Here is a 12,160-nt window from a genome sequence, read left to right on the forward strand (position 1 = left end):
CAGATCTCTTGAAAACATGGACTCTTGTGCCAAGTTTGTTGATGGTGTCAGAAAGGTGTTTGCCTAAGCTCGTTTGCAAAGCATACAACCTAATATAGAAGGACTGCTCTGCTTGCTATGATGCAGATATAGCAAGGCTGCTAAGGAGACGGCAAATACTATGGTAGATTCTAAGCTCTTTACTTTGAATGGGTCTAATATTTCTGCCCCCACTTCTTTGCAACTTGAGACCGCTCGTCAAAAGATCGTTGACTTGAAGACTAGGGTTGACGCGATCCAAGTTAAGCATGAAAGTGCAGAGAAGGAGATTGGATGTTATATACCTCAGATTCAAGATCTTGAGTTTGCAGTTTTTGAGCTTCGTTTCGCTGCTTATGCAAAGGATGAAAAAGTGATTGTTGCTTATAATCAAGTAATCCACTTCAAGAGAATCGTTGATAGGCTTGAACCCCAAGTGTAGGAACTTCAAGGTGTACTGAAGATCAACGAAAGTCTGAAGAAGGAAGTGGATGAGCTGCAGAGCATCCATGTTAGTCTGCTCAAGGAGGATGAGCAGCCGAAAGATGAAAAGGCTGGGCTCGGGGTTTCGAGACCTTCTCTATTTCTCCAGAAAACTTGCTTGATTTTACTTTTGAGGCTTCTATTGGTGAAGTAGTTGGAGAAGTTAGTACCCAGGTTAGGGCAGCCGAGGGTGAAGCGCCGGATGATACCGCTGCTAAGAGCGTCGCGGCTACTGAAGGTGTGGCGACTAAGTAGTCGTGGGATATCCAAGCTGCTATAGTCTTCTAGGTAGCCTTTAGGATTTTATTTGTTTATTTTTGTAGCTCTCGTTTTGCTTGAACTCTTTCGGCCTTTGCTGGTTGTTTATAAACATGTTTTCCTTCACTTTTCTTCATATTCGCTTCTTTTGTTCATGCTCTCACCTTTAGACTTGATAGACCAGTGGCAGGCATGCTACTTTTTTATAAACAGACAAGCTCACGTAGCCTATGCAGCCGTAGGTGTTGGTGTAGAACTTTGCAAAGTTGTTAGCCATTGGGTTGGCAGCTAGATGCCTTACTTACAGAAACAAACAAGTCTACGTAACCACTAGGCTGTTAACCTTGACTTTCTCCAATTTTGTAGGTTGCGTAGCAAGTATCACAACACTTTAAGACTTGGTGTAGGTTGTTTCGCGCTTGGCAGGTGAAGCTTATCGACTACGTAGCATGTCGGCAGTGGATAAAACTTTATATATGTGCACTAGCTTGTTTAACCTTTCACAAGAATGTGCGGTTGTATAAGTCTAGCGCGGCTTTACTGCTCAAAGGGCAAGCCGTAGGCAGTCTTCCGGAATCCGTAGGCTACCTTAGTGCACTCAGTAGCAGCTTTAGGGTTCCAAGGCAGCCGTCTGTAGGGCGTACTGCGTAATGTGCCCCATCCGTCTCTAGGGCTCAGTTCCCCACGGATTAAGCCAAGAGACCCAAAATCCTTCAGTTAGTTAAGCCTTGAAAAAGACCATTGTGGCTACTTCTAGGAATCTCGGCGCAAGCCATCGTGCATCTAGTTATACTAGGGCAACCAGGCTCATCCACGTCTGGATATTCGGAGTGCAAAGTTTATCATCTCGTCTTGGAGAGCTGACCCATATGGGTGTCGGGGAATTGGTTTACCCTCTCGCACTGGAAAGAAATTAGTTTATCCTCTCGCATTAGAGTGCATGGTTGGTCTTATGGGGGGCGCAATTCCTACGATGGGTCCTTAAGAAGGGCACAGTCTTCTTTTGAAGTGCCGGAGTGATCAGTTGTTGTAAGCATGCAGCCAAGCCAAGTTGTGATTACTTCTGAATTCGTCATTGAAAAATGAGTGAAACGAACGAGAACTTAGCTATAAGGTAGGAACTGCATAACAACTGGATAATCCTCGACTTGTGATGTGGTGCTCGTCGAGCTTCTTGAGTCTTCGGGCTTAGATGTAGTGGGAGGTCACACATGGTACTTCTTCAAATTGTAGGCGCTCCACTACTTTTCTGCCAAATTTAAGCTTGTGGCCATCTCCTTTTGGTTGCTCGTCTTTTAGTGGTGCGATATGCCCATAGACATCCAGGGAGTTCGTTTGGCCATTTTCTTTTCTTACTGGTGGGGGATTTCTTGTGGTAGTCAATGATCATCTTGGTGGATACTTTGGCCTACTTATTGCCTTGAGAATATCTTGGCGTAGACATGTGCTGCTTGATGCCATATTTTTAGAAGAACTTCGCCAAATATTTGCCCACGAATTATGGGTTGTTGTTGGTGACGATGGATTAAGGGATGCCAAATTGGTAAATGATGTTCCTCCAAATGAAGCGCTCTATGTACATCTGAATCGTGGTCGTCATGGGCTCTGCTTTTACCTATTTGGTGAAGTAGTCGGTTGCCACGATCATCATGCCTTTGCCCCTAGTAGTCTTGCTGGTGATTAGCTGGGAATCGAAATGAATTGAAAGCTTTTTGACCGCCAAGTCTTTTGTCATTCGAATGCCTGTTAGTAGGGCTTCGTACTCTGCTTCGTTGTTAGATGCTTTGAAACCTAGAATGATCGCCTGCTTGGGTATCGAACCGCTTAGGGTGACAAGGACCACGTCTGCTCTTGAACCTTTGTAGTTGGATGCACTGTTGACATGCAAATGCCAGAAGTCTCCATCAGGTAGAGTAAGCACGAATGAAGTGTGCTCAGCTACCGTCAGGGCGTCATTGGGCCGCTCTGTTACGTTGTCAAAGCTAGGCGTGAAGGCGCGTTAGGGAGCCATGAAACTAGGGCCATGTTACATGTGGCAGGAGATGCTCAACTACCAGTATTAGGCCACTCTAGAGTTGAATAATGGAGCAAGGGTCGGCTAGGGCCATATGACGCGCAGCAGGAAGTAGTGTTCAACTGCCAATACATGTTGCTCTTATGTAGAATCTTTAGGGGCGACGAGGACAAAACTTGCTTATGAGTGTTCCTTCCAGTGTTTGTCTGCCCTTGACGTGTCTTTTGGGCTGAGTTGTTGCGTTCGTCAGAAAACTTTGCATCCACCAAGGTCTACTCTTTTATTGTCGTTCGTCTGGATTCGGTGGAATAGTGCGTCATGATGATGACTGCGTGCGTTTGAAGGTAAAACTTGAGCTTTTAGGTTACAACAAATATTTCCAAAGTTAACTTTTGAATTTCTAATAGCATCGAGGAGAGCTTTTAAACTGTGGAATAGAGGTAGTCGGTCCCCCAGCTCTTCTCGCATGATGATAGAGCTTATTGCTGGTCTAGATACCGTCAAACACGTGAATAAGTCCTCAGCTGCTTCTGGTTTGGATAGTAGGGATGTGACGTCGGGTACTTCTTCAAGTCTTTGAATGTGCATTGGCGAGCCTCGTCCCAAAGTGCATGCTTCTCTGCCAGAGCGAAAAAGTTTGCCAGAGTTAGATCTTCTTTCATGATCAATTTTCTGAATAGCGGGTGGTCTACTGGAAGTCCTTTTTGAAATGCTGCTCTAGCTATCGAGTCGTTGCATCCGACTATCCTTGCCTTCTCTACTTTGAAGCTCCTCACATAGTCGCGAAACGACTCCTTTGGGTTCTTCGTGACGTCGAACAAATGGTCAGACTTCTTTTTTATCGAGCGATAGGATGAATATTCTTTGGTGAAAACCAAAGAAAGTTCGTAGAAATTTCGGATGGATTGTGGTGGCAGGGTGTAGAACCAATCTTGCGCCTCGCCTTGTAGAGTGGTGGCGAATATCTTGCATATGAGATCATCGTTGTTTCGATAAAGAATCATTGCGCTTCGGTAACACTTTAAGTGTCTCTTCGGGTCTTCATCCCCTTTGAAAGATGTGAAATGTGGCATGTTGAACTCGCGTTGAGGCTCTATCTGCTCGATATCATCCGTGAAGGGTGACCTGCTTATGTTGGTCATGTTCCGTCGTAGTGCCTCGTTGGTGACCTCGTTGCGTTGGAAATTATGAATCGCTTGGTCAAGAGTCTCTCTACTTCTTCCTGAATTTTCCTTTGTTGGGGTAGCGGAGCTCTCGGCAACCCCTAGCCATGACTTGCTGGTCTAGGCTGCTCTTCCATGTGTTTGGCTCGTCTATACCACGGATGCAGTGCATGTGGTGCATTCCTAACAGGCGAGCGAGTTCTTCGCAGGCTACTGGTTGAACTTGAGCTGGATTGAGTGACTGCTTCTCCGTCCGTCGTGCTGCCTACTCCGATGTGAGGTGGAGGATGCTCCTTGCGGGTTTAGCCACGAATGAACACTTTGCCCTAAAGGTTGCTCATGTTGACTATCGAAGTGTGACCCCAACCGTAAATGTATGCTCATCCGTGGGCCTAGTCGAGAGTGCACGCTTCTCCGTGCACTAAGACGGGACGGGAGTATACGCTATCTCGGAACCCAATCAGGAATGTACACTGCCTGAATGCTTGGCTCATTGCTGGTCGAGTGGCTGCTTGCCGGGACGCTGCTGGAAAGGTTCGTCTACCCTTGTCCTACTTCGGGATACCTCGTCCGGGGCACGTTGGATCCCGATGCGTTGTAAAAGTTGAATCACCAAGGTTGTCTATTGTGCAAGGGTGCTCGTCAACTCTATGACTTGTCGAGAAAAGTGTTGTTCGCCATTTGGATTGGAAGAGCTTGGAAAGAATGTGCCTTCTTGGGCAGTGGAAAGGTGGTAGACTCCGTGCACGAGATTTGAGTTGGGAAATGTCAAATCCATGAAAAAATGTGGTGAGAATGCCCCCGGCTCGATGATAAGTCCGGATGGTTGAGATAGTCTTGGGCCGACTTGGGCTGCTTGGAAAGCCACAGGAGCAAGTTAGGCCACGAGAGCAGGCTGGGCCGTGAGAGTGGGTTGCTCGACGGGAGCAGGTTGGACCACCGAAGTGGGCTGCTCGTCGGGAGCAGGCTAGGCCACGAGAGCAGGCTGAACCACGGGAGTGGGCTGCTCGTCGGGAGTAGGTTGGGTAGCGAGAGTGGGCTGCTCGTTGTGAGCAAGCTGTTCAGCGCATGATGCATGCGAATGCGAGGCTTGAGCTCAGACGCATACAAGCACTACTACAAAAGGGCCCTATAGTGTCAGTTGTTGCGTCGGTTTAATATAATATAGTGGCGCACAAGAGAGTTGCGACACCCACTGAATATGACGTCGGTTTTAGAAAGCCTGCGTCGCTTTTAAACGACGTAAACATTTAATGTCGCTTATAACCGACACACATTTTAATAATTTTAAATACTGGCGTCGCTTTAAATAAAACAGTGTCGCTTTTAAGCAACATAAAGTATGGGTGTCGCATATAGAAGCGACACTAATTGATTTTTTTATATATTTTAAATCCTACGTCGGTTCTGAACGACATATATTTTATTTTTTAAAATATTTTGAAACCCAGTGTCGGTTGTAAGCGACAGACTGATGATCTTTATATACCCTCCCCCGTGTTTTCTTCATTTTCTCTTGCATTTATCTCATTCTCACGGTTTACAAGACTTCTGCTGTTCTCTCTCTCACCTTCCGAGTTCTTCCAAGTTCATTCTTCACAAAGGTAAGTTTTTCTTGCTTGTAGTATTTTTATTTTCTCCTCTTATGTTTAATGTTTTGATACAATTTATTGTTGAAGGGAATTTATTTGAGCTGGTTGAGTATATAAAGAATTGATCGACGACGGAATTCTTCTATAATTCAAGTTTCTATCACTAAATTCTTTAATTTTTAAATTGTATAATACACAAGTTTATTTATTTAAAAATTGTAATTTAAGTAGTTAGATAAATTTCTATTATTTTTGTTAAATTAATTCATATTTAGGCGAATTAATTAATTTTGTCACTTGAATTGTTATGGGAAAATGGAATGAATATTATTTATAAGCATTTATGTTAAATTAACAACATTAAATATAACATAAACTTATAATATTGAGTAATTTAAGAATATATTATGTTAAATTAATTTTTTTTGCACTCTAATTGTTATTTTAATTTGTTGTTATTTTGATAATTTTTTGTTGTTATTTACTAGAATGGATTAGATGAGAATAATTTGAATTGTTATGAGAAAATGGAATGAATATTATTTATAAGCATTTATGTTAAATTAACAACATTAAATATAACATAAACTTATAATATTGAGTAATGTAAGAATATATTATGTTAAATTAATTTTGTTTGCACTCTAATTGTTATTTTAATTTGTTGTTATTTTGATAATGTTTTGTTGTTATTTACTAGAATGGATTAGATGAGAATAATTTGAATTGTTATGAGAAAATGGAATGAATAATAATTATAAGCATTTATGTTAAATTAACAATCTTAAATATAACATAAAATTATAATATTTAGTTATATAAGAATATATTATATTAAATTATTTTTTTTTGCAATTTGAATTGTTATGAGAAAATGGAATGAATAATATTTATAAGCATTTATGTTAAATTAACAATATTAAATATAACATAAACTTATAATATTTAGTAATATAAGAATATATTATGTTAAAGAATTTTTTTTTGCAATTTGAATATTTATGAGAAAATGGAATGAATAATATTTATAAGCATTTATGTTAAATTAACAATATTAAATATAACATAAACTTATAATATTTAGTAATATAAAAATATATTATGTTAAATTAATTTTTTTTTGCAATTTGAATGGTTATGAGAAAATGAAATGAATAATATTTATAAGCATTTATGTTAAATTAACAATATTAATATAACATAAACTTATCATTTTTAGTAATATAAGAATATATTATGTTAAAGAATTTTTTTTTTGCAATTTGAATGGTTATGAGAAAATGAAATGAATAATATTTATAAGCATTTATGTTAAATTAACAATATTAATATAACATAAACTTATCATTTTTAGTAATATAAGAATATATTATGTTAAATTAATTTTTTTTACAATTTGAATTGTTATGAGAAAATGGAATGAATAATTTAAATAAGCATTTATGTTAAATTAACAATATTAAATATAACTTTTGCACTATAATTGTTATTTTATTTTATTGTTATTTTGATAACTTTTGGTTGTTATTTACTAGAATGGAATAGATGAGCATAATTTTGATAACTTTTTGTTGTTATTTTAATTTGTTTTTACTATAATAGGTGTTGAGAATTAAAAGATTGCAATCGTGATAGAGTTCGAGGGTTGAAAGATAGAAATTGAAAATTCTAATAGTTATGCCTACATGATAGGGATTGCAAGATTGTAGGCATCTTAGTGTCAGCGCAATATTTTACCCTCGTAAACTGGTAAAACATGGAAAAGAGTTGGTTGACGATACCCCGAAATTTTGAAGTGTATACAGCTGGAATTAATTTGTTTTTGGATCAAGCAGTTGCAAATGGTGTTGGTCCTGATAAGTTTAGATGTCCTTGCAAAAGATGTTGTAATCGATATACTTTTGTTAGGAACACTATTATTGAACATCTCATATTGTATGATATGGATAAAGATTATAAAAATGCTTGCTGGCGACATCATGGCGAGCAAAACATTGGAGAGCAAAATGTGGCAATTGGAGAAGAAGAAACAGGAGATGAGGTGATTGGCATGCATGACTTTCTTAATGATGTATTTGTCCAACCATTAACAGAAGAAGGTGTTGGGCCGTCTACTGAACCGTCTATTGGGGAAGGGCGTCCAGAAGAGGTGGAGACTTTTTTTAGGTTGCTTGAAGAGGCAGATCAAGATTCATGGCCAGGGTGTAAGGAGTTTAAGAAATTAGAAGCAGTTGTAAGACTGTATCAGATCAAGTGTTTAGCGGGAATGCCATACGACATCTTCACAACTTTACTGGAGTTAATTAAAAGAATGTTGCCTGAAGGGGATTGTTTGCCTGAATCATGTTATAAGGCAAAAAAACTTATAAATGACTTGGGTCTGACGTATGTGAAAATTGATGCATGTCCCAATGATTGCATGATCTATTGGAAAGATACTTCGGATTTGACCGTGTGCTCGGTTTGTGGTGAATCAAGATATAAAATTACCAACGCAGCGGATAGGTCGAGAAAAAAGATCGCAGCTAAGGTTATGTGGTATTTTCCTTTAAAACCACGATTGCAACGATTTTTTATGTCGAAGCATACGGCTGAACATATGAGGTGGCATGCAGTTGAATGTCCTAAAGATGAGTTTATGAGACATCCTTCAGATTCTCCAACATGGAAGCATTTGGATAATTTATATCCGGATTTTGCGTCAGAAATTCGAAATGTTCGATTAGGGTTGGCCAGTGATGGATTTAATCCTTTTGGAAAAATGAGGAATGATCATAGCACATGGCCTGTGGTGCTTTCTGTTTACAATTTGCCGCCTTGGATGTGTATGAAGCAACTAAATTTGTTGTTGTCTCTTTTAATACCAGGACCGCGCAGTCCTGGTAAAAAGATTGATGTATACATGCGTCCACTGATTGACGAGTTGAATGAGTTGTGGGAGGTGGGCACTCCAACTTATGATGCGTATTCCAACCAAAGTTTTACGATGAAGGCTGCTGTCTTATGGACTATAAGTGATTTTCCGGCTTATGGAATGTTGTCAGGATGGAGTACACATGGCTATAAAGCATGTCCACATTGCATGCATGATAAAGAATCCATTTACTTGCCGGCGAGTCGTAAAATTTGTTATATGGGACATCGACAGTTTCTTGAAGATAATCATAGGTTTCGAAGGTAAACCACAGCTTTTAATGGTCGTCGAGAGCATCGTAGTGCACCAAGGCAGTGGACTGGTTTACAATGTCTCGAAGAACTTTGTACATTGAGATTTACTTTTGGAAAACCAAAGAAAAATGCTTCAGTTGGGCAACGCAGAAAAAGAACTTCGAGCAATACAAGTGGTAACAGTCAGTGGAAGAAGAAATCTATTTTTTATGAACTACCTTATTGGAGGCATCTGTTGATTAGACACAATCTTGATGTTATGCATATCGAGAAGAATATATGTGACAGTGTGGTGGGAACATTGCTAGGTATAGAAAAGTCTAAAGATGGATTGGCTGCACGTGTAGATCTTGAAGTCTTGAACATAAGACGCAGTCAACACCCACGTAGAGAAGGAAATAGAACATTTCTACCTCCAGCTTTGTTCACGTTGAAAAGAGAAGAAAAAACTGCGTTTTGCAATGTGTTGTCTACTATTCGGGTCCCCGATGGATATTCATCAAATTTATCGCGATGTGTGCACGTGAATGAACGAAAAATACATGGGTTGAAAAGTCATGATTGCTATGTTTTAATGCAGCAGTTACTCCCGCTTGCAATACGCCCGGTTTTGCCTAAAGCTGTTACTATGGTATTATTAGGGTTGAGTGCAATTTTCAGACAGTTGTGTAGTAAGAAGGAGTCTGAGGAAGGATTCAAGGAACTGAGTTCAAGAATTGCCTTGACATTATGTCAACTTGAAAAAATATTTCCTCCTGCATTTTTTGATATAATGGTGCACCTTCCAGTTCACTTGGCAGATGAAGCAGCTCTTGCAGGGCCTGTTCCCTATAGATGGATGTATCCAATTGAACGGTAATTAATAATTTTTTATAAATTTTTTACAATTGTAGTCATAACTTTAATTTATAATTATAATTGTTTGTGTTTCGTTTATAATTATAGGTATTTGCAAACGTTGAAGCGTTATGTTCGTAATAAGGGTTATCCTGAAGGTTCTATTGCTGAAGCATATTTGGTGGATGAGTGCTAGTCCTTCTGTTCCATGTATCTTAGAGGTGTCGAGTCTCGTCGTACCCGTAGAGGCTGAAATGAAGATGGGATTGGACGTGGAGTGTCTGATGGGTTATCAATTTTTGACTCTAAAGGATGTTATATGGGTTCAGGAGAACATGTGGAGCTCGATCTAAATGCTCTTGATCAGTGCCATAGATACATTCTAAATAATTGTGATGAAGTGAACCCATTTAGAAGGTAAGAACGTTTAATCATACGTTTTAATGTTTTATTGGTTTTCTTAACTTTGAAAAATTAATTATCTAAATTTGGACATAATTGTGTAGCCAACATGAGGAATTCTTGAAAACTAAACATCGTCGAGAAAGGTTAACTATGCGCCAAATTAAGGAGCTAAGCAAGAAAGAATTTCCAAAATGGTTCAAGCAACATGTGAGTTGATATAACAATCACATTATTTATTTATTGTTTTGCATTTTAATTATAACATGTTATAGTTATTCTGTCAATTTTTATCTTCATACTTATTACAGATGAATTCAAGCTATCATGCTAATGACACGTTGATATCTGAAGACTTGCATTGGCTAGCTAATTATCCTAGTAGGGTTGTGAGTAGATATAAAAGTCACATTGTTCATGGGTTTAGATTTCGTATAAAATTTGTGGATGATAAGCATAAGAATCAAAATTGTGGTGTCTTTGTACCTGCAAATGTTCCTGGAGCAATTGGGCAAGTGAATTGTTATGGCAGAGTTGTTGATATGTTCGAGGTTAAATATTGTGGTCCTACTGAGGTGGGAGATAGGGGTCGAGCTGTGATGTTATTTAAGTGCGAATGGGTTAATAGTGAAAGTCCACGAGGAATGAAGACCGATCAATATGGATTTACTATGGTGAATTTCAATCAATTGGGATTTAAAGAGGATCCTTTCATACTAGCATCACAAGCATTACAAGCATTTTACGTGGAGGACACAATTGAAAAAGATTGGCACGTAGTTGTTCGAACTCAGCCGAGGGATTTGTTTGACGTACTAGAGGATAGTGATGCTATTGATGATTATGCCATACCGAATTTGGATGATCGAATTCTTGATAATGAAAATTTTCATACAAGGGTTGGCGTGGAAGAGACTCCTTTTCTTGAATTATTAGCGTTGCCTACCGAGTTCGTTAATCATGCCAATGTCGACGATGAGCTAACAGATGATGACGGAGAATAAATATGTTAATTATTTTATGTATTAATTATACTATCTTTCATTTCGTATGTTATGATATCTTATTATCAAAATTATATTTCTGTTTTTTTTATTAAGTATTATATATATAAGTTAAACCTTTTTTATAATATTGGGTTATAAATTTTTTTTTTTTAAGCTTGTTTCCTGTCGCTTTTAACCGACGTCGGTTTAATTAAAATATTTTGGGCGGCACTATTCCCGGTTTTTTTCATTCAGTTAGCGTCGGTTTTAACCGACGCAATGAAGCTTATTTTGACGCAACTGAAGATCATTTCGACGCAGACTGTCAGTTAGCGTCGGTTTTAACCGACGCAATGAAGCTTATTTCGACGCAACCAAAGATTATTTTGACGCAGACTGTCATGTTACGTCGGTTGAATCCGACGCAATGTCAGTCTATTTCGACACAAGATAAAAACCTGTTGTGAATTATTTGTATTAATGCGAAGAAAGGATGTTTATTTTTTCTTATTTACAGTTCACGAAATTTTTTGAGCTCTTAATTACACTATTTTTCTTTTTATTTAACAATTTTATACTTCTAAAAACTATAATAATTATATATATATATATATTAAATTCTTTTATTTAACAATTTTATACCCCTAAAAAATGATCGATCTTCAATTTGAAATATTTACACTAGTGGATATCACAAAATCTTGTGTTATACTTAATGAAAGTATGAATAAACTCTTTAAGTGTTAGTGGATGTATCGTTTTGATGGAATACGAATTCTACGAAACTAATTTCAACGATCGAACCGTCAAACATGTTTGTATATAATTCGAGATCGCATACGCCAAAAATCGCAAAAAAACAACTTTCTGAGACAAAGTAACGGGAAAAACTTATTCGACGGTTATTAACGAAAAATCACGATTTAACGGTTATTTTAACTCCGATTTTGATGATTTTTTATATGTACACTCCTTCACCCTATATGAATACGGTGAATGAATGCGATCTTCAATTTGATATATTTACACTAGTGGATATCACAAAATCTTGTGTTATACCCATATTAATACAAATTGGTACGTTATATTTAATATTTGTGCATGTTATATTTCATAATTGTATGTTAATATGATGTTTATATGTTTTTATAATTTAATACAACAAATTATTTGCATAAGAAAAATTCATTTTAAACGAATAATGATAAGATAAGATTGGATGTTTATGGTGATTTTAGA

At 37.9% G+C, this 12,160-nt stretch overlaps 2 protein-coding genes across 2 annotated transcripts; both read left to right on the top strand.

Annotated features, from left to right (window-relative positions):
• The first annotated feature begins 7,470 nt into the window (after positions 1-7,470).
• LOC126633793 (uncharacterized) lies at positions 7,471-9,729 on the top strand. Its single transcript, XM_050304347.1, has 3 exons — positions 7,471-8,705; positions 8,940-9,551; positions 9,642-9,729. Exons 1-3 carry the CDS (start codon positions 7,471-7,473, stop codon positions 9,727-9,729), a joined length of 1,935 nt encoding a protein of 644 aa, XP_050160304.1.
• A 101-nt stretch (positions 9,730-9,830) lies between these two features.
• LOC126633794 (uncharacterized) lies at positions 9,831-10,939 on the top strand. The gene is made up of 3 exons (XM_050304348.1): positions 9,831-9,950; positions 10,040-10,145; positions 10,247-10,939. Exons 1-3 carry the CDS (start codon positions 9,853-9,855, stop codon positions 10,937-10,939), a joined length of 897 nt encoding a protein of 298 aa, XP_050160305.1. The 5' UTR covers positions 9,831-9,852.
• Positions 10,940-12,160: the final 1,221 nt, after the last annotated feature.

The sequence above is a fragment of the Malus sylvestris genome, chromosome 9 (genome assembly GCF_916048215.2).
Source record: "Malus sylvestris chromosome 9, drMalSylv7.2, whole genome shotgun sequence".
NCBI classification, from domain to species: Eukaryota; Viridiplantae; Streptophyta; class Magnoliopsida; order Rosales; family Rosaceae; genus Malus; species Malus sylvestris.